The following is a 27,856-nucleotide window of genomic DNA, read 5'->3' on the forward strand; positions in this document are numbered from 1 at the left end:
ACCAGTTGTTTGAAACGGCTTTGGCCGCTACAGTGAACGAGTTAGACTTGGCTTTTTCTCTGAAAGAGGAACAGAAGACGGCGCTCGAGTCTTTCCTTTGCAAGAAGGACGTTTTTGCTGTTTTGCCGACCGGATACAGCAAGAGTCTAATCTACCAGTTAGCTCCGCTGGTAGCTAAGCTCTGGATACGTCTCCCTGTGTATTGTTCTGATTGGTCGTAGTGTTATCCAATTGCGTGCAGTGATATTTTCAAATGCATGCTTGGTGCCGCCCCTCGAGTTGGGCCATTTGCATTACTCATAGCCAGACCCTAAATCTTTCTAGATTTGGGTCTGGATTTCCAGGCTAACCCCTTAGCCCCTTGTGCCTTACTTTGTGCCCAGATTATGCCCCGTATAATTAGCAGAAGTGGTCACACACGCCCTAAATGCACCTGCGACAGGTAAATAGGGCCATTACTGATATGAAATATCTGTGATAAAATGTCCTAAAGTCAAAGTCAGCTTACAAGTTTTTTCATCCCAAAGCTTTTGGCTCTATCTCTCTTCTTGAACTTCGAGATGTAGCTTCTGGATTGTTGAAATAGTGACTTTTTACCATGAGAATTATTAATTTGACCATATCTGGACATGAATTCCGTTTAGATGGCTGTTGTTAGTAACATTTTAATTAATCTTCTCTCCCCACCTTGTATAATTTCATGTGTAAACACCGCTAAAGCACTCCAGGGAATATCTGTTGCAGCACTTAACATACCTTTTCTTGATATTTTCTGGCATTTTCAAATATGTGTTCACACATTTTTGTCATTTTAACACTACAAGTTTAATTAAGACTGCTGACTCTGTAATATGTGTGTGTGTGTGTGTGTGTGTGTGTCTAGAGGTGTTGTCATGAACACAGATTGATGTGTGTGGTGCGTCGCGTCTCGGAGTCCATGCATGCAAAGTCACTGTTTGCACACAAACATGTAGTGGTGTGTTGGACAGAGGTCTACGGTGTCACATGAATAATTCAGCGGCACGCTGGTTGAAGACAGGCCCGGGGGCTATCAGGTTACAGGAAGCAGGTTGGGTACATCCACAACAGCCGAGGCACAGCCAGAAGCCATTTGCTACTGTACTTCGCCCATGCAGTCATTTAACATCTGTGCATTACCGCTATTGATTGACATAAAAGCTGGACAAATTCAGCTAAACCGTAATTAGCCAGAGACCCTGACCCGACACGAGATTGAGGGGAGGCGTTACAAAGGAGCTGAGTGACAGATTAGAGTCTGGTGAGATCAAATCCAAAGAGACGGAGAGGAAATTACTGTCCCTGAATGCAGCAGTCCACTGATAATCTGTCCCCTCAGTATAAAGTAAACTCTCTTAGTGGTCTGTAAAGCGCTTTCACTTTTGCCAATTGATTTCATTATATTCACTGAACACCATTCATACTTTAATGCTGCTCTAATGCTCGATGGAAGACAATGCGCTTGGCGCTTGTGGCCAGACGACCGTGGCCTCTCTGACACCCCACAGATTGTTATATTTCAGCGGGTAGTCCGTGAAATTTCTGCCTCGGGCTCTCAGTTGCTTGTCAGGGTTCCCGCAGACTCAAGACTTGGATTTAAGCCCCTGTTGGCCCTCTTCTATATATACTTAATCGAGTCCGGCTTGTGCACACACACACACACACACACACACACACACACACACACATCTGCACATATGGATGCAGGATTTTTCAGAGGAGGTTGGACTTGTGGAAAATGGAATGCAGAGCTCCAGATTTAGTTTCTGCCTTCTCCAAATCTCTTCTCCAAATCTCCCGTGAAAACCCTACTGAGATTAGGCAGAGAGCAGCACATTAAGCAGCCCTGACAGATGGACTGCCTAATTTACTTTGCCATTAGCTGGGAGCAAGGGACAACACTCACTAGGCTCACCCTTGCCTCACCCCCCGCCAAGCAGCCTGCCTCCCCTCCTGCAAATCCCAATCCGCTGCGACGGATCCCCCCCACCAGATCTTCTTCTCGTCTCTCCTCTCCACCAGTTTCATGCCACTTGGCAAGCTCACAGTAAATCCTATTCCTCGCTTACAGCTGCTACGAGGAACCCAGGACCTCCTCAGCCTGCGTCCAACTGTGCCTCACATCCAGTTATTCTCCTAAATCCCGCTGGGCCTGCTAATAGACATTGGCAAGGAGAAATGCTCACTTCTTTCCCTCCCTGTCTCCTCCGTATGCCTTCCCTCTTGGTCCTGGAAATAAGTCGTAGAATTAGAGGAGGAAAATTAGTTCTCACCTCAGTGGGAACATATTAAAGAGGCAAAAAATGAAAAAAAGCAGCTCACCTTTTTTCTCTTAGCACCAATTATAAATCTTGTGAAGTGCTAGCTCAAAATTTTGAGAATAATAATCATAATGCACCTGCCTTCTAACATGTTTTTTTCCTGCATTCCCAAGAACAACGCCACACATCCTCCAGTAGGGATCTGCAAATCTTTAATGTGGTATTCATGCTGAGATGAAACCTCCAGTTTGCCTGAACCTTACTGGATGTTTATCTTCACACTAACCAAGTGCATCACAAGCTGTAGAAAAACACGGACGTAGCATCTGTGATATCACCCACATATTTCCGAAGGGACTTTTTGAAGCCTGTTGTTTGGGTGTACTTTCATTTGTCTCAAGGGAGGAAGTTTGTACAACAGGGAGGGGCCGAACCAGCATTAACAGCCACAGCTGCCTGTGATAGGCTGAGAAACCTGTCAAACAAGCCAAGTTTTCCCGTTTAACCTCCTCTTAGCCTCCCACTGCAAAAAAATGACAAGTTCCGATACATTTGTGCTGTGAAGCATGTTATTCAGGAGAGATATCACGCCATGCTCCATCTGGGCCTGTCACGAGAACTACTTTTGTTGGACGATACGTTGTATGTAAATAACTTAAGACTTTATACAAAATTCAGCCAACAAAGATGAAACCAAGTGATGCCTCCTGGAACTAATAGACAAGCTCAGTGAAGCTCAGGGGTAACACGCAGTGACCTTCATAATCTGGCCGGCGTGTTGCAGTCGGCTCCTGGGATGGACGGCCTGGGAGCTGGGCTGTTTATTGGGCATAAAGTCAGGCATGTAGTCGCGCTGGTACTGGTAGCGCAGTCTCCAAAAATCGCCGCACTCAGGAGCTCTGAACATAGTTGATGGTATGATGTTAGTATGAGGCATTAACCTCAACAATTGTCATGTGTTCAAGGATAGAAGCAAGGATGCTTTGGAAATACTGATGGACTGTGACTTCTCACAAGATTGTTTTGGTTTTCAGTTTATTGTCTGTCCTGGTCCAAGTGCAGGACACAAAAATGTATGTGGGGGTTTTTTCTTCATGTCGGCATGTTAAGCTTGTATTTTCGGTCTCTGGAGACACTCCAATAAATATGCCTATATAGTATTGTACCAATTGGCCTTTGTTTTACTGTGTTTCATACACTGGACACCTTGGTTATCTTCTAGAAATGAGCTTGTAATTAATTATTTTCTTTATTTTCTGTGAAGTTAAACACACGACTAATGATAATTAAATGTCCGCTCGCTGTCCGTGGTGCTGAAATATGCGCCGAAATAGGTCCGATGTTTTCACTGCTCTCACCAAGTCGTGCATTACATGCAGACATGAGGTATTATGAATGTGAGAAACAGCTTCATGTCCTTTGAAACAGTTTTCAATAGCATAGTATGTACTCTGACAGGTCAAAGACCAAAGTGAAGTTTTATATAAGTTCATATTTTTGAAACTCTATCATCAGTAGCTCTGTGACGTCTTGTCATATTGCCATACCTTAGCTTTTGCTGAAACAGCCCCTGCTGTGGACCACAGAAGTGTTTGTTATACAGAGAGCAGTATATTTAATTTTCTAATTTATCATGTATCCTTGAGAGACTTGGTCTAAAGCGATGTCTGTAATAAGGAAACATATTTTCAAATACATCCATTCATGAACAAACTAGAGGATCTTAGAAGGCCAAATAGACTCGTGTATTATCAGAGTTCATGTTTCTGTTCAGTTATTTTTACTTGATAAGTGCTTAACCTTCTTCTGGAAGTTTCAACACACTACCTTCAACGCACATGGGTAAAATATGATAATTGAGATTAATGTTGTGTTGCTAATTAATAACCATACATAAACACATAAAATGAAAAAGCACAAAAACTACAATTGTATAAAAAACTAATATAAACTAATATGAAAACTAAAACTGGCGGAACGCATGTCAGTGATAGATTGACTAACATTATATTGACCAATATTCCTTCTTAAGTGTAATCACAGTTGCATTTTTGTCAAGAATCCCAAGGTTATTATTTTGCAGGATATTTTATAGTTAAATCTTAAACTTTATTATGAGAGCTGAGTTATGAACCTTAGTGGAAATGATGTTAAAGGGACATTGTGTAGCGTTTTCAGTTGTTTATTGGCAAAAATCGATGTCTGCATTCATAAATATGTCATCACTGGTGTACTATTACCTCCAACAATAATCCGACTTATTCTCGTAAAAGGAGAATTTCGGATTTGTTTGTATATTGTGCGGGTAAGTCGTCTGGGGGGTTCCATAACGTTCCGCCATCTTGAAAATACATCTGCCAGCAAGGGACATACGGCCCTGCCTTCAGCGTTTTCGTTGAAAGCTAATGCAGGATCATGCATATGCAGCATCAGACGGACAGAGACGGAATCCTCGTCGCCAAGAAAGCGCAAAAGGGAATCAAAAAGGCAACGTGACCGGCGAATTCAAAAATCGGTGTAGCCTTTCCCAGGTGGAGAGAGCTGCTGAAGGAGAAAGGGTTTAAAAAGGGACGCTGTGATGGGCCTGCTTGTTTTTTCCCAACAGGCAGGCCAGGCTAATGCAATCACAGGCCAGTTCCGCTGTCAGCAGCGCAGTGATGCGAGGAGAGGGATGAGGTGTGTGAGGTTGAGCCACTTGTCAGTTGTTAAAAGATAAGACGTGATTGGTTTGTTTCGATTTACACCCGCCCCAACAGTCCTACGTTTTAAACACAGCCAGCATAGATGACTTCAACGCAACGTCGCTCACTGCCGTAACAACGTCCACGCCCCCTTTTGGGTGAAAGTTTTCAACTCGACCCGGGAGAGACGCTAGTCGCGGCTAGGAGTTCATCATGCCGAAAAGTTGCTTCGTTGTTCCCTGCACAGCAAACAATAAAAGAAAAAACAGAATTGTGATCTTTGCTCCTGTATAGAGTGAAGAATGGGGGAAGAAGAAATATGTGGCTCACAGCCATCAAACGGCAGGGTAAAGATGGAAAGCTGTGGGATCACTACACCTAACATTACGTCTGTGGCAGGCACTTCATCACGGGTTAGTTGGCTAACGTTAGCTAGCTAGCTAAAGTCAGTTGATCTCAACAATAACACGAGATGTTCAAAGCCAAGAAGTTAATTCTAATGAATGTTAATTAATGAATCAGCAGGACATGAATTGAATGAATAAATCGACAGGGTCTTTCGTCCACACAGAGGCTGGCAGCTGAAAAGGGCACACACCTCCTATCATTTCCACTTTCCCGTCATACCGAAGTAAACTCTCTCCGTAGCATGTAGCCTGACTGGCCATTTCATCCGAAGGGGAAAGATTGATTTGTTTTTTATTTACACTTTGTGTTTGATGAGCTCTGCCGCCAATCAAAATCCCATGTTTCTATCACCTATGACATCACCGGCGCGCGACCTGTTGTAGTTCGTTGTAGTCCAGTTGAAGTCATGTATGGTGAGGAGGGGGTTTGTGTACTCGTGTCGCGTGTGTCTGTGTAGGAGCCTGAATGAATACTCCATGTAGTATCGGATGACATGGTTTCATCAGTGTTATCATAGCTTTTTGGTACACACCAGCTACCGTTGTTGCAATACGCGTTTGAAACAGTGAGGCGCTAGAGTGCACCATCTGTTTGAATGCAATATATGATTTCAACGTTAGATGGGAGAAATTCCTACACACTGTGGCTTTAAGAATAAATAAAACATGTAAACAAGAAAACTTGATTTAAGGTAAGGGACAGATAACCATATTAATGAAACCAAGAAAACATGAATCTACTGTAAACTGTCTCCCGTGTGCACACAATATAAAGCCATACTCTGTAGTATTGCAACATTTGCAGTCATTTGAATACAGGTGGATGTTTTTTGCAGAACTTTGTGTCATACTTTGTGGTTTACAAACATTCTCAGTTAAACATAATAGTTCTGTATTTCTCTGTGATTTAAAATATTTGCTCTTAATGTGACAAATTTACTTTACAATGTCAAAACAAAACATTTACCTTAAGTCTAATGACAGTGTTCTCACACAAGACAACCGCTCACTCTTTATTTTTGTATTTCTTCCTGACATTATTTTAATTCAAATCGTCATCAGCAGCTCCTGTTTCATTTTTTTTGCCGGTTGTTTTTGTTTTGGAATTTCAGACTGCTTCTCAGCAAGTTTGTGTTTCTTTTTGCTTTTATCTCTCTGGCACTGTTAAGAAGATTTTACGAGTCCCATGGGGTTTCCATATCACACTGATGGAGTTTAAATCCAAGCAGAGGAAGCTGATTTCAAGAACCTAACTCAGATGTGTGTGTTTTGCCGCTGCAGGTCTGCGTCATGGCCTGGGTCAGCTGACCTTCAGCGATGGGACGTGCTACACCGGACAGTTTGAGAACGGCCTCTTCAATGGCTGCGGGGTGCTGGTCTTCCCCGACGGCTCCAGGTCTGTACTTCGCTTCCTGATAACCTGACCTTTGACCTTTAGAATCAAATCAAGTTTTAAATGATCAGAGAACTTGAGCTTTTGTTACAGTATACCTCCTCTGCTTTAAAAGAAAACAAAGAACCTCAGTAACCAAAGTAAGGACAAAAACATTAAGTACCTCTGACTCCATCTTAACCGCAACATGGTTGACCGCCATATGGATTTGTACTAAACTTGGTAGATATGTAGAACAGGACGCCTCAAGGTGACTGGAGAAATTTAACTCTAATTGGCAACTGGGTGGCGCTATAACAACAGAAAAATGCTTAAAAATGGCTAAAATGCGACCGATCGCTGTGGCTCCCCCTGTGGACCAATGTTGGTGTTGTTTCTAATGTTTGGTATGACTAAGTCATGGTATGGTATGCTGTACATAATCACGGAAACTGTCAGTGTGTCATTCTGTCAGTCAATCATTCTGTCTGTGCCTACTCACTGACGTGGTCAATCTATGTGAAACTGCACATAGGCATTGAGGATTGGCATAGGTAGAAGGTGACAAAGCTTGGCTGTGGACTAGTAATGAATGAATTAATGAACTGTCTGCAGAGGTCCCATCGCCAAAACAAACGGACCCAGTGATTTAAATCTGGAAAAAAAAAAAACACTGAATAAAGCATTTTCATGATTTAAAAAAATAGTGTTTTCCAACGCTGCTCATCACAGAGGGGCTGTGAACAGGGGCTGACATGAAAACATAAAAATGTGGTTCTCTCCAGAGCCAGTGTTTGGTTCGTCTGCCCTGGTCACCTTGGACAAGAACTGGCTCCCTATGTAGATATAATGAGCTCACTCTAACATCATGAAAACACAACAATTCTTATTTTCAGGTGATTATACATGAAAAAGAAATATACATATTATATTCCATTTCTGCCAGTTTATCCCCCTAAATCCTACACACTGCACCTTCAACAGCTCCAGAAAAGTTACAAGTATTAAGACAGAGATGGCGAGGGAAAGAAACTTACCACGATCTTTGACCCTTGATCCTACAGTGTGTATCTCAAGAAAGCGTCTCTAACTTCTGAATTGTTTGAAAGCTTTAATTACCTGAACATTCTGAATGTATTTTTGAAGTAGTTCTCGTTTGCTGTGTTATTGGCTGTGGATCATTCCAGAGCAGACTGAAACATCTGCTACTTTTCTTCATTTAATTATGAAAAAAAAAACAAGTCATTAAAGGATGTGGCACCGTGACCCCAACAGATACAGAACACATTCCTCCCCAATTCAGGTTCTGTTACTTTAGAGTTTTTCATTCTTTGTTTAGCAGAGGTGCACTGTGCAGCTGAGGACATTTCAGTGTAGCCTGTTCAGGGCCATCTGTTGTGTTATTATGTGGGGAAAATTCTTCTAGGGCTTTGGAAACACTAAAACATGTTTTTTAAAAAGGTGTTAAATGAATATTCAGCAGAAAACCTGTCCTTTGAATATCAAATAGGTTACTGTCCTTAGGCTTGAAAGAGGGCTCTGAAAGAGGACAGCAGCAACAATGGATTCGGGTTAAGACTCATTTGAGAAAGGAGAGACTCTCTTGTTGAACTGTTGGTGTTTTGGGCACGAAATCAAAATTCCTTTATATCTAGGGAAAGGAGGTCAGAAGCAGGTGGTGGTTTTGCTATATGCCTTACCCAAACCTATCAAGTAATTCATTATTATTATGAAGCAGAAACATTCTGCTGATGTTTGAACTGTTTCACTGCTCTCTGGCAATTCACACTTTTGTCACGTTGAGGCTGTTTGACATTGAAGTAATTGAATCTTGTATTCCTGCTGTGTGTATTTAAAAAAAGGCAGATTTCTCACAGTTCTTCCTCGGGTGTCTGTTAAACTGTGAAACTGAACGTTCTTTTTGTCAGCCTTGTTGCCAGAAGAAAATGTTGGCTCTGGACATTTTTGCAAACCACAGATACTTTACATTTTTTACATTTTATATGTATCATATCAACATTTCTAAAGTGACACAGAACATGAGTTGACTTTAGCTCCTTTTGAAAAGGCAGTGTCTATTCAAGGCGAGAATTTCACGCCTCACTGTTTAGTATAAAACTTACAGTTGTGGAATGGAGGCACAGAGTTGTCTCACCTCTGAGCTGGAAAGAGAGGTAGTAACAGCGCCAAAATGGAGTCTGTTAAACAGGACAGCAAGCAAGACGGGATCATGGGCGGCAAGGGTGTGATGTTCTGACAACGTGCCAGGGCTTGCACAGTTTTTTGCGCCCTCAAATTCATTGTTTAATGTAGACGTGTGACAGGTGCGTTCAAACGTCAGAGTGATGCCATAGCAGCACGCACAGGTTCCCGAGAGCCTAATTTTCAGGCCTTAATGGCTGTGCCCTGAGATAAATCTTTCCCCTCATCTGCAAATATCAGTCTGTGGTAAATATGGAGAAGAAGTTGATCGTTTTAGTGCAGGGCTGCCAGAGCTTTACATCAGTCCCACGGACAATAGGCCTACACACAAACACCACCTGGAAGAAGATCAGCTCTGCACCTCAGATATCAGGTAAATAGGCTATGGAATGGTGCTTGTTACGGTTGTGTAGCAACCTCAGACGCAACCTGCCGCCGCACTCTTGAAAGCTGCTTCTGTGATGCCTGGATGCTGTCTAACATCAGACACTGGAATGGATTGATGCCGCCGTCATTTTGTAAAATTGTGTAAAAATGCAAAGGCAGTGTGAAGAATGGACTTCGTAGTGGCTCTACAGCGCCATGTCTGTGTAAAAGGGCTTTTGTCATCGGGAGGTGGAGGGGACGGTGGACCACTGTTTGAGACTTACATCAAACCAGTTGTATTTTAGCGAGTCATACCTGTGTTTGCAGCCAATTTTTAGCCACCTAACATGGGTGTTTTTTACCGACACCTTGCTGTTTTTCCACCGGGCATAGAGCTGCAAAAAGCAGTTCTTTTTCACCAAGCTGTGCCACCAAAATCATGTTTTTCAAGCCCAAACATGATCTTTTTCCAACTATAACCAAGTGGGTTTTGTGCCTAAATCTAACCATTTTAATCAGAGTTGTTGAAACATAGTAGGGCTGCTCGATTATGGAAAAAATAATAATCACAATTATTTTGGTCAAAATTTAAATCACGATTATGCAAACGATTATGCGGCGCACGTGATGACTTATATTGTTTACATGATGGCATGTCATTTCTGTCTCTACATGCGCGTTTAAAATTCTCCTCTGCTCTCTGTATCGCGCACGGTGGAGTTCGGCCCCGATGCGTGCTACAGAGAGCAGAGGAGAATTTTAAACGCGCATGTAGAGACAGAATTGACATGCCATCGTATAACACACACACACACACACACACACACACAGACCAGCCTCTCTCACTCTCCCTCTGCCATTTTCCGCACGCTGTTTTTGAAATCTTCTGTGATCACCTGCCCCTAGCATTACTCGTAGTTCACCTACATGACTGGCTCGTGGCGTGAAAAGAGGAGAGGAGGGGAGGGGGAGGTATTTCGCATGCGCTGCTTCCGGGTGCAATTGATTTGCAACACAAGACAACGAGAGTAAACTGACAAGAAGCGCATAATAGTTTTATGTCGATTATATTGTTTTCATAATCGTTGAAAGTCCAAAACGTAACCTAGATTAAAATTCAATTAATCCAGCAGCCTTAAAACATATCTGCTACATCCTGGGTCTTACTACACAACATTAAGTTTACCAATAAATCCCTGTAAATTTGTGTTAGCTAGCTAGCTCTAAATCAAAGTAGTTAGATAACATTTACATACTATTGAAACAAATCGGAAACTAAGCTGTGTTGTTATTCCAAGTGTTCGGACATTCTTGCGAGCCACAATGAATTGCTTCGTAACGTTTTCGAGCAAGAGACTCTGACACACTGTCAGAAACCTCTGTCGAAAAGGAAGCTAAAGCACCTAGCCATGCTACAACTGCTGCTGACTTAGCAGCTATAGGCAATTACAAACAAAAGAAGATATGAAAATTTTCTGAGAATTATCTTATGTGCAATTCACTTTTGTAAAGCATATGTAGAAGGGGGTCCCTGCTGCATCTCTTCTCCTCAAACGTTGAAGAATTCTGTACTACATAATAATGTACAGATGTAACGTGGTTTGCAGAAACAACAATGCCAACATTTCTTCTGTCAGTTAGCAGGAGAATATTGTTATGTCACAAACATGCACGGTGTTGTGCTGCATCACATACATTATTGCCTGTGTTGTGATGTTGTTATCACTGTATTGTGTCTTGAGTTAGTTGCACTTTAATTTCACATCCACCTCCCTTTCTTTCTCTCAACTACAATTTACAGTTTCTAAACTTTATGCACGTGGTTCCGATGATGCACTATAAGAAACTAAAAGAACAAACAAACAAACAAAAAACAAACAAGAAGTCTTTTTTTTTAGATTTCAGTTTTGTTTCCCATCTCTCTGCTGCTGTTCCCAGTTTTAATGATTTGAGGAAAGCTTTGAAACCTCGGTGCACTTTAAACAACAGTCACAAATAGTTTTTGTCATCTTCCAATGTCATACCTCAAATTCCAAACATTCAAAGCCAATAGTGCTACAGTGAAGCTGTCAAACCTCCATTATTAATGTCAGTGTAAAAGCATTCCTGTTGCTTTTGAAAAATGTCACTCCTCGTCCCCCTCTCAGCTCTTTACTTTCATTCTTAAATTTCTGAAAATAACTGTAAGTATGCTCTATTGTAGCAATCCTAGGAATTTAAGATTTTTATTCCTCGTATAAATGTGTTATTATGTGAATGTTTTTTAGGTATGAAGGTGAATTTGTGCAGGGCAAATTTCAAGGCGCCGGCGTGTTTACTCGCTTTGATGGGATGAGATTCGAGGGCGAGTTTAAAAGCGGATGTGTGGACGGCTACGGTAAGACTTCACTACTCAACTCAGTCTTCTCAGAGGAGTCATTTTAAAGATACTCTGCACTGTTTTAATAGCTGTGTTGGAACATAACCTTGTCTTCTACCTAATTTTGAGGCACTTGTACTTTACTTGAGCATTTCCTTTTTCTGTCACTATGTCTACTTCACATTTCAGAAGCAAATATTGTACTTTTTACTCCACTGACCATCCATCTGACCATATTAGGTTACTTTAGAGAGTAGGATTATTAATACAATATAATCATGAAATAAATTATGATGTGTTATTATGGATCAAGATAAAACTTTATTGATCCTCAGGGAAATTCACAAGATACCCAACAGCATATAAAAGGTGGGGCTTATTTTAATTAAAGTACATGAATGGGCCCTTCAGCATCATGAGCTCTTTTACTTTACTTTTTTTTTACTTTATTAGGTGTCTGAACTAGGTGTTGAGACTCAATTAATCGAATATTAATCACAGTCACGATTTTTGGCTCCCATCGATAAATGAACATAATGCAGTGTTGATGTTTAAAATGCGTGCTGTGCTCATAGAAAACTCTCAAGCACTTCTTAATCTAACAGCAGCCTGTTAAAAAAAGCTGCCATGCTGTCACACACACACCCTGCAGCGGCAGCCTGTGAAGAACTTTCCTGATGGCTGTGACTGCAGACAAGCAAACTGAAAACCAGCTATTATCAACCATCCTCATCTGTTGTTTGGAAGTATTTCAGATTTTGAAGAGAACAAATTATCTGCAAAGAGTGCATGAGACTTGTGTCTGAACCGCAAAGCAACACAACTAACTTTTAAACCACCAAAAAAAACAACAACCCCAAACTCCAGTACGATGAATTCATAAAGGCTGAGAATAACGTCACTAACTTCACCTCTGAATGCTGCAACGCTGCAGGGCATCACCGTGACTGCTGTAAGAAACAATAATCAAATAAATAAATAAAAAATACAGCGGTGTATCTGTAGGAGATGCCTGGAATTTAGGTAAAGAAGAACCCTATTTTAAGTCCTGTTTTGATGCAAAGATTAGTGGTGACATTAGCAGGAATGTAGCACAACATGGAAGTAAAAGCAGTGCTCTGTTAATGTAAATGTGAAAGTGCAATAAAAATATTTTATCCCCTAAAACAATGAATAATTGAGATCGAAATACTGATCGAAATAATCGAGACTACCTTTGGGGTTATAATCTTGCAGCCCTACTCGGCCATCAACATTCCCTACCACCTGTGAATGACAGAGTCAACTTAAAAGCTACATCATTTTAGAAACATTTATCCACCTTATTCCTGTGAGAAAGCAGAAGTAGCAGTAAGCTAGTTCGTCCCACAGACTGTCTGCGGTGAGTCCCAGTGGCTACTCTTGGTGGTTAACCGTCAATGCTGGTTCTTATCGAAAGTATTTTGCCTTCAGTTTAGCAAACACTGATTTATTTTTTGACAAATATTTAACTAACGTTGACTCAGCATTTTCTAAAATGTCTTTGCGGAGTTCTGGTACCTGTTGCACTGTCTGTGTCTGTAACGACTTACAACCAGTCTAAGCTAAATTTTTGTCTTCAGCAACTGTGTGTTGAACATGTGACCAGAACAAAATGGGATTGCTCCTGTTGCCAAAGGTACCGTTGATATGAGAAATAAAACCACAAGAGTTTCACGAGACATAGAGGAAAAGTATTCATCAGAATTTGCAGAAGAGAATGACACGTGGACTGACAGGTCTGTCACTCAATGTCAGTACATGATGTCCCTGTCTTTCCCCGTCTGACTTCATTCTCAACCTACATTAGAAAATAAACACAGTAACATACCGTGAAATAATTATTTAGACATTAGGGCTGTGAATGTGTTACTGATTTACCGTACTTCCTTTATATCATACAAAAAAAAACCTACTTTGACTTTATATTACAGTTACTGAAGTCTGCTGCTAAATTCAGCATCACGTTTCGCTCAGAACAGTTTGAATAAATCAGAGGTTAAAAAAACGTGAACTGCGTCATTAACACAGGTGAGCGGAGGATTAGCAGGGAAACATCACATTTATTCACTTTACATGGAGCTACAGTTAATACTGAATTATGTGTCAGTATCTCTCAATAAGTCATCAGAAATCATAAATTATCTTTAGTAGGAGCAGATGTTTACCTTAAGCTAGCTCGGGCCATGTTAAAGTTAACAATACTTTACCAGAGAAAGGCAAGCTAATTGCTAGCGTGCTAGGTTGAAATGGAAAAAAGAAAACAATGCTTTGAGATGGCTGTCAGAGATGGCAGAGGTATGATCACATAATGCTGTCTGAGCTATAACAGGTGGTGTGTTCCACATTTTATTTCCCAATTGCTCTTGGAAAGAAGAAAAGAGAACTGTAAACAAACTGTTACCATTGGAAATTAGTTACGGCTAGCGCCGGAAGTTGCACCCATACTTCACGCAAGGTATCATGGGGGCTAGGAATAAGGTGGATATAATGCGTATTAAACATGCAAATGTAATGTACGCATGGTTTGCAGAAACGTACAGTGCCAACATTTTCTTCCGGCAACTGTGCTGATCTTCCACCATTATATTATAGTCAATTTTGAGTGCAGTAATGCAGGTAATTATCCAATCATGTACAGTAAAAATGTTTAAGTTATAAACGGCTTGTAGCAGAAAGATGATGCGGATTGAGGGTTATTTCTGTATCTTAATTTGGCACCTTTGATTTAGTAACTTGCTTTAATTTAATGTTTTGTTCAGTTTTATGCTTCTTTTAACTGCTTCAAGTTTGCTACTTCTCACAAATGAAGGGAATACTTCATATCTGAGTTTTGAGACAGAGTTTTCAGTCTCACATCTTTACAGCATCTCTCACTCTCTTTGTTCTGATTCCAAATGTTTTAAATACTTTTTAATTATATTGAACAGTGAAACGTGTTAATTGTCTGAACTGGAGCCCCCCCGCCCCGTGTGCGTCTAGGCTCTGAGTCTCGGGAGGTAATCAACACATCTTTATTTGTGTCACCGTGGCAACTGGTTCATTTTTGTGCTTGTAGAAATAGAGATGGAACATATAGATTCCTTCGGGTTCCTGAGATCTAACAACCTGAAATCAGAGCCAGGCCAAGTGGTTGTTTTTAAAGGAAGGGCTCCATTCCTAAATGTTTTTTTATGCAGTTTTTAGTTGAACATTAACAAAAGTTCAGCCAACAGTTAACCCTTACCCATTATATGAAGGAAGCAATAAGTCAAACAGAAGACAGAAGATTAAGGTGATGAAACACAAACGAGAGTCTGAGTTTGAGTCTCAGCTTAGTTAATAATACAATATATTTTCAAACAAGGGAATTAACAAAGGATGGGGAGAGAGTTCACACAGCGGTGAGTGTTTACAGCATCAAGAAGGATTAATACATTACACCAAAACCTCTCTGAAGTTTGTAGAAATGATTCCTCTCTGCACAAATAAATATATATTAATAAAATCTTACTGCACACTTGATTGCCACAACTTAGTCTTTATATTTTCATTACTGAGGAAGATGGATGCAAAACATTCTGTTTACACCAAGAAAATATTTTCAATCATGAGCACAATTCTGTGTTACTGTTGTGAATGTTTCTAAATCTGACCTGACCTGTCACCTGGGTCACTTTTTTAATCTGCAGAATGTTCACTGTCAACATATGTAATGCGTTTTCTTTTATAGTATATATAGTTTTATAGTTATGTTAAGGTAACTCAAAGAACTTGTGTAAAGTAAGGAAACAATCATGGTCTTTGTTCAGTGTGGAAAAAGTTTTTGTATCCTGTCTTAGGCTGCTTTCAGACCTCGAGTTGTGTTGCTTTGGTCTGAATCAGGGACTCATGTTGTTCCAAAGTCGTATAATTGTCTAGAGTTGGTTCGTGTTCTCACGGCAGCATTTACAAGAGGACCAGATCAAATGCCTTGTGTGAGAAAGCTGCTCTTGATTGGTCAGAATTTCCATGTGGGAAAAATCCAGGAAGTAAAGCAAACGTTGAAGAAGAGTACACTTGCAAGATAAATGTGACACTTTCTAATGTCACAATGGAGGGACAACTACGCAGGTTGATTTCAGCGCTGCTCATCGTGGACTATATTGCTGTCATTGTTCATTTTAGTCAAACCATACAGTTTGAAAACGAGGCGTGGCTCCAACTAGAAAACAATGTGTTGATGCATTGGATGTGCTGAATGTGCATATTAAGGCAGTACAGGAGGAGGTGCACATTAATAATCCTCCAGGACTGTAACATGCTCATGTTTAACCCAAACAATGTGTCATGTGACCGCAGTTGCTTCACATCCAGGTCGGAACACCTTTTCACCACAAACCAACCGCACCAGTGTTCCTTTGGAACCGGACTGACACCACCTCTTCAAGAAGGTCTTGGTCTGGTTGTTTTGGTGTGTTCACACCTGCCCAAACGAACCGCACTGAGGGTGCAAACACACTTGTGTTTGACTGAACCAAACCAAACAGAGCAGGTGTGAAAGCCTATGCTTCGAGATAGCAAAGACTTTTTCAATACAATACCATGATCTTTTCCTAAGCCTAGGAAATTGTGCAATATTTTGGGAAATAAATGTATTAGATGAATAAGATCAGTAGCACTCTTGTGTCTGTACAGTAAATATTACATAAAAAATAGTTGACACTGAGAGCAACTGACGCAGCATACAAAACAAGAAAGTCTGCACAGGGTGGGAGGAAGGGTTTAAAAAAACTAGACTTATCCAGTTGGTGTCACACATGTAACCAACAGACACCGCTGTTTTAAAGTAATGTTACGTAACTGACCTATGGTTGTCACACTGACATGACTTATGTGACGTATTTATGTTACGAAACAAATGTTCTTTTTACCCCAAATCATTATCTTGGTAGTTTTGTTACCTAAATGAACCACAATGTGTTTCAGCTGTGCGTCACATAGATTCGCTAAATGGTGCCCTGTGTGTTGATATCAGATGCAGAGGGGCGCAACAAAGCATCAGTATTTGACAACCTGGGAATGAGAAGGGGTTGGCACAGGGCTGTTACTTACACAGCCTTTAGAGTTTGTCTTATGTCCTGTGTGCTCTGATGAAATAAGTCACAAGGGGTCTGTCTGGTCCAGGAGTGCTGACGTTTTCGGACGGAGGCCCCGGTGGCGGCGGTGGCAGCCATGAGGGTCTGTTTGAGACCAGCCAGTTGATGAGGAGGGAGAACAGCCAGGGAGCCGTGCAGAGAGCGCAGGCAGCAGCCGCCAAGGCCCGAGCTCTGGCCATGTGACCTGGACTACATCACCCACAGTGCCCCACTACCAAGATAATCTTCCCCATCATCATCCTCTTGGTTTGAATAGCTGATAATGTTATTTATTAAGAGATTTCATTCTTTTCTACAGTTTTTTCTCATTCACTTTATTTGACTGCTGTAATTTAGCATGCAGTGGATTATTTTTTAAGATTTTGTATATTTTATTTTTCATTTCTGAAACGTGCAGTATTCCCTGGAGCAACATGAGTGACTCCAGTCAGCTGATATGTGTTCACTGGAGATAATTCTCTTTTATTGCGTCCCATTTGAAAGCCACTGATTTAGGATCAGCTAAGCCAAACACAGATCAACTGCTCAATCAACACACTGGTGCTAAATCTGCTTCAGGCTCAGCTAACCTGACAAAACACAACTCTGGATTCAAAAATGCATACAGACGTTTTCCAGTAAACACTGATTTGGTGATTTAAAAAAATCTGGGTTTAAACCTGAATACATGTGGTTAATTTAAGTTTAAAGCAGTTTAGGGGTTTGATTGCATTTTTACATCACCAGTTTGTATCTCTGTATTTTTAAATCTGTTCATCAGATCTGAATCCTTTCATATCCCCGACTGAATCCCTTATTGATTCTAATTAGGTTCAGCTTTTAACATGTTCAAGTAATTAAAGGTAAAAATAACTAAAACTCAAACAATCATTCAAGATCTGTAATTATCTTTTGTTACGTGAGAAGGAAGTTGGTTTTTTTCTAGCAGTCTTATTAATGTTTACAACCTATAGATACAACCTGAAAATGAGATGAGCTGCAGAAAATGTTGATTAAAGGTGTCTGAAATAACAGCTGTAGCTTACCCTTTTAGTGCGCCTTATTAACAAGCTCCATGCAGCAACTTGTGTAGGTCCCAAAGTTAATAATCTTAACATATTGATATGACACACAAAAGAAGTAAAAACAAATATGACTACTTAAATTGGAGTGACAATATGCGTGAGATTTAATTTAATTTAATTTGTAGTGAATTTTGGACTCTTTCTGTCTGTGAGGGACAAATAGACTCAGCTAAATTTACTTTCACTTCTAATCAAAACATATTTTAAAGGATCAGTGTGAAGGATTTAGTGGCGTCTAGTGGTGAGGATTGCAGACTGCAGCCAGCTGAAACTTCAGCCATGTGCCAAGTTTGAACTCAAGATTAGCGTTCATTGTTCAGGAGGTTTTACTGGGACCTGAATTATCCGCAGAGGTCTCTTCCTCTCCAAAACAAACAGACCTGGTGATGTAAACTGGTAAAAACACTAAAGCCCCGTCTACATGTACACAGATATTTGTAAAAAATTTATATTTTCCTCTACATTTTGGCCTCTTGTCCACACGCAAACAAAGTTTAGGTGTGTATCTGTATGGACATGTAAAACAGAGCATTAAGGACACAATTATGTCATTATTTTAATTCGTATTTGGTCCACCTCAGCATCTGCGTTTAATTTATACTCCCTTTACGTACGAAAATAGATACGTCCGTTTCAAATGCTGTAAACATCATTGCCCTGAAACTTCCATATGTCCTTTATGATGCCATAGATACAGCCAATAGGTGGCACTAGAGGGCAGAGTCAAAAGTTTCAGACAACAGCAAATGCGGAGACAGTGGAAGAGGTCGTAATGTTGTACCTTTAAACAGAGGCAGTGTTGTAGATGGCAGAGGTTTGTGCAGCCATGTGACGTTACATCCCGACATGTGGACGGAGAATTCTTTCAGAACGAAATGAAGAAAGAGTACGGAAAGAAGACTTCGTATGTCTCTGTCTCCATATCTAATGCTGAGCATGTATGAGCCCTTAAAGAAACAACAGTTTTGGGATAGGATCAGTCGGAGCAGATGGTGGGACACTAGAGTGGGATTATTGTTGATAAGGAGTGGAAGGAAAACTTTTGCATGTCCAGAGCATCACACGTATCTTTTGAGTAAACGGTAATGAGATCTCCAGTTTTGAAAAAGGCAACGTTAGCCTGTTTAGTGTCAGGATACACTGCTGAAGACAGCTAACGCCAGCGAGTGTTTGGAGTCGTTTTTGCGTTGTAGTATGGACAGAGATAATTTGTAAAGAAGTCTGTGTGGACAGAATTATTTTTTCAAGCGTGTGGGGGAAATATCAGTTTTAAAAATATAGAAATACATGCCTACAGGCCTAGATAAGGCAGTTTTATGTTAAAAATCAGAGTTTTCCCAACACTGTTCAGCTTGTCGCGCAGGGGCTGCTAACTACAGTGGCCTATCCAGAGCCAGTTTCAGTTTTGTCCACTCTGGGCTACTGTAGAAACATGGTGGTGCAATATGGCAGATTCCGCGAACAAGGACCCGCTCCCTATGTAGAAACGAATAGCTCATTTTTAGGGAACAAAAGATGGTTGTTATTTTCAGGTGATTATACACACCACCTCTGTCAATATATTCCCCTAAATCCCACACACTTGACCTTTAACCTTCGAATTGCCAAATCAGTGTTTACTGGGTTTCCTGCCTTCCTCTTTAAAAAAAGCATGTGTTCTGACATCTGACCTTATTGGTGCTCTACTGCAGAATTAAATACAAACTGTTTAACATAAGTTTGTGGAATGTCAGAGGGGTGTAGATCTTGGCTAAAGTAAATGTGAGCAGTGTCTTTTGTTGTTTTCTTTCACTCAGTGCCGTTACAGCTCAGTCTGATCACAGATCAGCGGGAACATCCCCCTCAGTGCCAACCACACAGTGCCAACAGGCCGCAGCTGGTCCAGAATCAGTGGCTCGTCATAAGCTGAACAGCGGAGGGTAATGGGAAGCGTGACAGGCTGCAGTAATGTGTGCAATTTCTGTTCTGGAGGTGCAATTTGATAATAACGTGCAATTTGAGGCTGAAAGCAAGATTCCCCCTTCCAGCGGGTTTTACATTCAGAGATGAGAAGCCGGCTGCTTTGTCTGCAGGAAAGGCTTTGTGGGTCAGAGAGAGGCATGTCTGATGTGACAAATGACTCTCTGAACTGGAAGGGTTTCATTCCAAAAATTCATGCATTATTCTCCACATGAAATGTGATATTTTGCAAAAACACTTCCGTCTTGTAGGCAAAAGTATAAACGTCATTTGTAATTGATATCAGGAATATATGATGTGCTTTACCTAAATGTCAGGATTTACCAAAACAAGACTTAATGATTATTTTGGATGGTTTTGTGTGTGTGTGTGTGTGTGTGTGTGTGTGTGTGTTTGAAATGAAACTCTCGCCTGCTTTATGCAGCTTTTTTTTTTTTTTTTTTTAAATGTATTTTCACATCTTTGAGTAATGATGTCACTTTGGGTGTCAAGTGTTTGTGTTTGTGTATAAATCACCAAAAATCCCCCCACCGTCCTCAGAGGAGGAAAAAAAGAAGATGTGGAAGCTTCACTGTTGTGAACTTCACGAAGCTTGTGATAAGCTCTAACTAACACATATTTCATGCGTGTGCCATGCCTGCTGGGGATCAATGTCTGTCGGTGTAATAAGACTGGTGTGTAGACGTGCCATATGTGTGTGTGAGTGTGTGTCGTCGTACTGTGGGTTGGTGGGTGGGTGGGATATTAAATGGGAAATGGAGTTAATTGTCGGCTATGTGATTATCTCCGAGTGCGATTAATTTAGGATGTGGTTTGGGGGGCTGATGTCTTCCCCGCTGACTGATTTGACAGCGACATTGAAAACTGAACTGATGGAGGCATCTCACACCTTTTAATTGGCTCTGGGACCCGAACAGAGACACTGTTAAATGGAGCTGACTGTTGCCTTTAGCTGAGGTGGCTTTCAGACTGGGGGGGTGGGGAGGTTGGGGTGCAACACGCACTTCAGTAATCTGTCAGTCTTGGACACTGTGTCAGTACCAGGAAAAAACCTTGTGACTTTGTTTCATGTGATTGTTTTTTATAATATTGTTCTTTATTGAACAGAATGATCCCATGTTCCTTCACAGTTAAGGGATCATAAAACCCTTTAAACACACACCTTAAAATCTCAACTTGAAAAGTTGCCGTTTGATATTAACATAAAAGGTTTTCACTCAACAGCAGCCGTCGTCATGAGTAACACTGTTTGATTTCATGTTTCACTGTGATGTGAGGAGGGTGCAGTCGAAATCCACACTAAAACAGAATTCACTCATTTCCTTCCACCTCAGTCAGTTCATCAAAACACTTAATCAATCAGCAACCCCAGGAGACAACCATCAAAAAGCCTCAAATTTAAATTTATACTAAAAGTGTCTTAGCAATGTTACACAACAGACCTGGGCTGTCTTCACACAAGTGTCCACTGTTGGCCAAATCATCAAAGATAATTGGAATAACTTATGAAATATCCTCAACTCGACCAATGTGAGCTTAAAGGAACAGTTACAGATTTTGGGCAACACGTTTAGAGTTACCACGCTCATGAATACACAGGAAATGTGAAGCTGCAGCCAGCAGGCGATGAGCTCAGCTTAGCATGAAGACTGACAACACGGGGAATCAAGTAGCCTAGCTCTTCATGCTAAGCTAAGCTGACGTCATCATCTACAGGCCTGAGTGACATTGATCTTCTAATCTAGCTCTTAGCAAATGAGCAAATGAGTGTATTTCCCCAAATGTTGAACTACCCCTTAAGGCATTGGTTCCCAACGGGTCCAGCCACAGTGTCCAGATTTCTCCTTAGTCATGAGTTCAAGGTCCACAAAGCCTAATATATTAAGCGTCATACTTGCGTTTGGCCATGTCGTCGAGCTAGTTTGTGGTCTCTGTTAAGTAGCTGTCTGTTTTCACTCACTCTACAACAGGAAACGACACTTCACAAAAAAAAGTTTGGGCTGGAAATTCACTGTACTTCAAAAATAAAATGTGTTGGGTTTTTTTTTTACAAACTTAACACATTCTTGAGTCACTTGCGGTCCGTGCAGAATGGACCCATGACCCACTTTTGGACCGCAACCCACCAGTTGGGAACCACTGCTTTAAGGGAACAGTCTTGTTGTCTTGCCCCACGTCAGATCAAAAGACGGATCAGTTTTATTTTGGTGGAAAGCTGAACTTTAAAAAAAAAAAAAAAAAAAAAAAAAAACCAGTTACACTAGCAGTTTCCTCCTGTTTCCAGGTTTTGTGGTAAGCTAACGCTGGCCTTACACCAAGAAACTTTTCAAGCGATTTCACTGTCACGGACAAACTTCCAGTGACACTACATTGCAAGAGCACCGTCACTGCATCCTTGGCTCAGTGCTGCCTGTAGCAGAAAGATAATCAGTGATCCAAGACTATTCTCGAGCGCTGACATAGCGCCTTGGAGATAGCTCTTGCTACGCAAGTCTAGCTGTAAGGTGGTCATAAGGCTCTGTCCAAGCTGTCTTAACTCAGTCTGTTTCTCGTTGAACGTTTGATCAAATCAATCATCTTTATTAAAATCTGAAGTTCTTAGTCTTGGCTCATGCAAATACTGAAGTTCAAAGATGTGAACATTGTCAACAACCAACAGCTGCGCTCTCTCCAGCACCAAACAGGAAACCAGGTAGACAGTAAACATGGAGAGCCTGGGAGGTGTGAGAACGTTAAAAAAGGGCCTGTCCCAATACCCCCCCCTAGCCCTACCCCTTGGCCCTACACCTAGATTTGCATCTTCCCACAAAGGGTAGGGGTGTCCCAATTCCTTTTTGCGTGTAGGGGTAGGGGGCATAACGAGGGGTAGTGGGTATGAAACTAGCCCTTCGGAGCGAGGGATTTCAGATGCTGACTTGACGGCAAGGGGTAGACGTCACCATGGCTACCACCGAGAAAGAGACTGGGAAAAAAGTTCATACATAGTTAATTTTACCGTCGTCAGGTTGCTTGTTAGCTAGCTAGCACGCACTATCTGGCATTTGTAATCTGTCCTGTTCTGCAAAATTGTTGAATTTTCACATTACAATAACACGCCAGCTAGTATAACTACGCTGCCTCGTAATGTTAGCTGGTTAGCTAGCTAGCAGAAGTCGTCTGTCGTTCATCAAACGAAGCATGATGAATATAGCAAACGCAATCGGTAGGACTAACTCAACCAAAGACTCCACTGTAGATACTGGTTGGAAATGTAGATGGCTCACGGCTTCCTGTTAAAAATAGTTACGCATGCGTGAATGTGACCGACGAAGTGACGTAGTGACTGGTGTCCCAATTCCTTGAGAAAGATTTCAACCCCTACTCCACGTTGCTTCATTTCAAGGGCCAAGGGGTAGTGGGCCAAGTGCTATGGGGTAGTTGGCCATTGGGAGTATTGGGAGTATTGGGAGTGGGCCAAAGTCTCGGTTCTCTTGGACCGGTGGCGTTGTGGAGTGAACAAGAGTCGGTTTTTAATTCTGTGTGTATCTGATCCACCACCAACCCTTTGAAATCGGTCGTCTCCCATTCCAACAGTCTCCTCCCACTAGAATAGCATAGCTAACCAACACAAGCTAGTAGCTAGTTGAGGTGACAAGTTTGTACACCAGTACAGTTTATTTTTATGGATTTTATTGATGCCAAATTGACAAGAATACTGTCGACATACTGTATGACACCTTTAATTTTGTATTTCTAGAGTTTGTGTTTCCAAGACACAAAAGGAATTTTTAATATGTCTTATGTCTTAAAGGGAGTTTGGTGTAAAATTTTCCACCAGGAGCAGGATGGGACATAATCTCAAAAGGAATCTTGTTGTAGTCTTGCAAATAGTGACACTGCAAGGTCCCCAGTCTTTGCAAAATCTTATAGTGTGACTAAAAACTCCCTTTGTCTTTAGATTTGAGAAGGTGTCAGTCTTTCAAAGCCTTCAAATGTATGGTAGACATAAGCTAGGCACCTCTTGGACCTATAAAATTGGTGTCAATCTTTGTATCTGACTCAGGGTAAAACAACAGTAAAGACTGTTCCTTTGAGTTTAAACAAATGTACATAACTGTACAGAAAGCATGGTACATACGGACAGTATTTGGCTCCTATTTGGATCACCCAACATAAATATTTTAAAAAAGATAAAATTCAGGAGGTAATTATTTGCTTAAAAAAATTTAAAACTCTTTTCGTGAATATTCTGTTTTAGAGGTGATTTCAAACAATCCGAGGAGACTTGATGCCTTTTAAATGGGATATTTTAACAAAACAAATCCTGATTTTTCTTCTTCGTTGAGGCTATGACTGTTTATTCTGCACCCGAACTCTGTTGTTGTTGATGTTGTTGTTTTTCTCTAACAGTCTTAATCTTTTGAATGTAAAATTAGATTTTTTTCCCTCCGTGTTTTTCAAGAGGCAAAGAGAAAATGTTTACTTGTGTCACTTATTCTACACATGTGAGGACTGCAGATGTAATCAGTGTCGTTATTTCCATTCGTTCCGCAGTGTTCACCTCTCACACACTCTTTCACACACAAACACACACACACACACACACACACACACTCGAGCCTGTACCAGCCTGATGTTTGGCACAAACAAAACCAAACCCATTACTATAATCACCACTATAATGAGAAAATAAGGAAAGAGCATTCCATGTCTCTGTAATTGTTGTTCAACAAGTGAGAGAATCGAGACTGGAAATGGAAAAAAAAAAAAAAAAAATGAACGACACAGAGGTAGTTTAACAAGTGCCTGAACAAAAACCTTCTTCTACTGTGCTTTGAATACATTGAATACTGTTTTATTGACTTTTTCTTGAGTGTCACAGTTTTTTGTTTTTTTTTTTAAGCTGTTGTGTTTTCTCTGCTTGATGAAGTCTGAGAGGCAGTGTGGGGGCGGAGGCCAGCGGTTGATCAGTGTACGTATCCCACTCAGATTGAGATTATAGCCTGATGACTAATGACACGACCGACTCACTGCCTTCGTCTGCTTTGGGTTCAGTTTTTGGCAGAAAAGCTGAATGCAAATATCTGGAACACGGAAAGTAAAACACTAGATGTAACAACATTTACATTGAAGCTTTTAAGACATTAAAATTATTCAGGAAATATAGAAGGATAAGAAATGGTTCAGGTCCCACATTATCCGGCTGTTGCAGTTTTATTTTAAATGCACCGTGACTCCCAAATTAAAAGAAAACAAAAAGTGAGACAGCGTAGAGCCTTTGGAGGCCTGTGCTACAAACTGTGAATATAGGGTTTGGACCAGGCAGGGAGGGTCTACTGAATGACACTATTGCATTATGGGAACTGTAGGATCCTAACATGGAGGCTAACTCGTGCTACAGACTAAAAGTCAGGATATTCTGCTGTATTAATTTTGACCATAAGTTTTAAATCTGTCTCTTGGCCTGTCCTCCATCTGTACAGAAGTGCAAACCTGAATTAAAAGGGTTTAAACCGGTTTAAAAGGGATAGTGGTGAAGCCATTAAAAGACTGATTAAGTGCCGCACAGTACTGAACTCTGATTGGCTGACAGAAGCAGCTCTGCAAGCTCAACTGAGGCAAACCCAACATGTCCTTTAACCCGTACGACCACAGAAGATGTTTGTTCCTACTCCTCCTAACGTCAGAGCACTAGGAGCGCTGTGAGCCCCCTGCTGCATCACCGCATGTCGCCATATCTTAACCAAAAAGTTAAACACAAACACACCAAACTGACAGCAAACAAGCGTGTATGTTCCGTGCCTGCGTGAGAGGACATACCCCTCTATACCAGCAGATGGCAGTAGTCTGTGACCATCATTCACAAAGGGAAACTGTAATGGTACGTTCGTTTTGTACTTGGAGGTCGGAAATTCCCAGTTCCCAGTCGGAAGTTTAAACTCGAATGTACCCTGAGATTGGATTTCCAACTCGGAAAGTCAGAGCAACCACATCAACCCCGACTTACGAATTCAAGATGGCTGCCGGTCACATACATAGTGAGTAAACGCTCTGCTAAAGTACTGTTTATAGCAATTTTATCTTATTTGTTTTACAGTAGGTCAGCCTCATCTGCGACGTTCATCAGTTGGAGTGCATGATGGTTTTGAAGCTGTCTATACTCCGAAAGTGCACGGGCAACAAAGGCTTTCTTGCGGGCGTCCATGTTTTTTTCTGACTTGTCCACTGTTGTCAACTAGAATGCAAAAACGGTTGTCAGCTCAGAGGTGACGTCATTCCCACTTCTGACTTCCGACCTCCGAGTACAAAACGCACCATAAGGCCATCTTAATGCTAGTTAGCCCGTTAGCACATTAACAACACTAATCAATGTTGAGAGAACAGAACATATTTACCGTGCGGCAGCGCAAATACAGCGCAATGCGTTGCCATCAGCTGGTTTTGCTAACGATGGCTAACCTGGCTAGAAGTGGTATTGGGAACAACTGACTTGTTGTACTGGAATGCGGTCAACTCAGGTGTGCAGCCATTCACAGCTCCAACCTCTGACTTCAGAGGTAATTGGAATGAAGAATAAAAATTTGGGATCGTTTTTTGGAGGACAGTCTCAGCAAATCTGGTGTGTGAAGTTTTTCTGGTTTAGCTAAATGGGTATATCAGTAATTGTTGGTTGAAGGGACCCAAACAGGACCAAAGCTACTGATGCTACCTTAACCTGAGCTACTGGGAACAAGGGATTCATTCTTGAAATTCAAATTTTTAAATCTAAATTGGTTAGAAGAAAGTTAAGCGCTAACACTTACTCCTGCCCTCGGACCTGAGACAGAGTTTGCTCAGTTGAAACAGACATTAAGCTTTTTTTAAAATCTTATTTAACATCAACTAAAATAATTTCCTAACACAGAGCACCTTCAATTGTGACTTTAAGTTCACAATATGATAAAGACAATCTAAGATCAAAGGTCCACTTATGAGTTTTCAAACACATCTCACAGTCTTCACTCAGCGAATGGATCTGGCTCAGGTGTCATTAATGATCTACACGCAGACATTTCAAAGCTCTTATCAGAGTAAAGGCCATAGTCAAGTTCCAAAACTTGAAACTGGCTTGAAACAGTCATATTAACACAAGTGATTGTTCACCTTCTGTTGAAGATGTAGAGAAAGTCTACAGCTGATCCTACTTACACCAGAACTTATCCTGTAAAATATTCTGGTAAATAAAATCTAGATAATGTGGGACCTTATGAACGAACCGTCTGACACACGTGCTGTATGTTTCACACGAGGCTTTGTCCCTGTTTCTGCACCTTTAAACACTGAAACGCATCTGAACACTGAAACCTGAGGCCTGTTGTTGTCACAAAGCCATAATGTCACTTTTGTCGTTTCTGATGAATTTGTTGCAAGATGATGATGTCATGAAAAAAAAAAAAAAAAAAAAGCATTTGGGCTTTTAAATGGGAATGAATCCACAGAGGAACAATAAAGAAAAAATGCATGAAATTCAACTGGATTACGAGCTTCTTTTTTTGTGTTTTTACTGAGCAAAGGTGTGTGAGAGGCCGCAGGGAGACGTGAAACACTGAAAACGGCAGAACAATAAAAAGGTACACACTCACATGTCAGCACACACACACACGGAGGGATTTTGAACTCTGATCACACATCTTGGCAGGTCTAGCGATTATTTGTGGAGCTCGGCTGTCAGAAACCCCCCTCCCCCCGCGCCGTCCTCCCCTCCCCCCACCCACTCTGCTCTGCTGTCACTAAAATAGCTTTAAGGTGTGTTTAGGTTGGACTTTAACCCCTCCGCCTATTTCGTCTCCTTGGCAACCATCCAGAGTTCCCTTAATTTGTATCATCTCAGTCCCAAGTGCTGCAGCAGTTTTGCCTGTTTGCCCCTAATCATAGAGCCTGTTGCCATGGCAAAGTATTTAAATATGCTCTGCAGATCATCTTCACCTAACACACCAGAAGTGGCAGCTGTGTGTTTGTATTCTTTTGTTCCTTCACTAAAAAATGAATTCCTTACTGCCCTAACCTCACGCTT

The 27,856-nt window shown here is 41.1% G+C and overlaps 1 protein-coding gene across 2 annotated transcripts in view; it reads left to right on the forward strand.

The window, feature by feature from the left end:
* Positions 1-27,378, forward strand: part of LOC125885376 (MORN repeat-containing protein 4-like) — a 40,533-nt gene extending 13,155 nt beyond the window's left edge. For both annotated transcript variants that reach the window (XM_049570870.1, XM_049570868.1), the window contains exons 3-5: positions 6,649-6,763; positions 11,575-11,684; positions 16,830-27,378. In XM_049570870.1, coding sequence (XP_049426827.1) covers positions 6,649-6,763; positions 11,575-11,684; positions 16,830-16,984 — 380 coding nt within the window. In that variant the 3' untranslated portion in view covers positions 16,985-27,378. The remainder of the gene's footprint in view (positions 1-6,648; positions 6,764-11,574; positions 11,685-16,829) is intronic.
* The last annotated feature ends 478 nt before the right edge of the window (positions 27,379-27,856 follow it).

Source organism: Epinephelus fuscoguttatus, linkage group LG3 (assembly GCF_011397635.1).
Source record: "Epinephelus fuscoguttatus linkage group LG3, E.fuscoguttatus.final_Chr_v1".
Classification (NCBI taxonomy): domain Eukaryota; kingdom Metazoa; phylum Chordata; class Actinopteri; order Perciformes; family Serranidae; genus Epinephelus; species Epinephelus fuscoguttatus.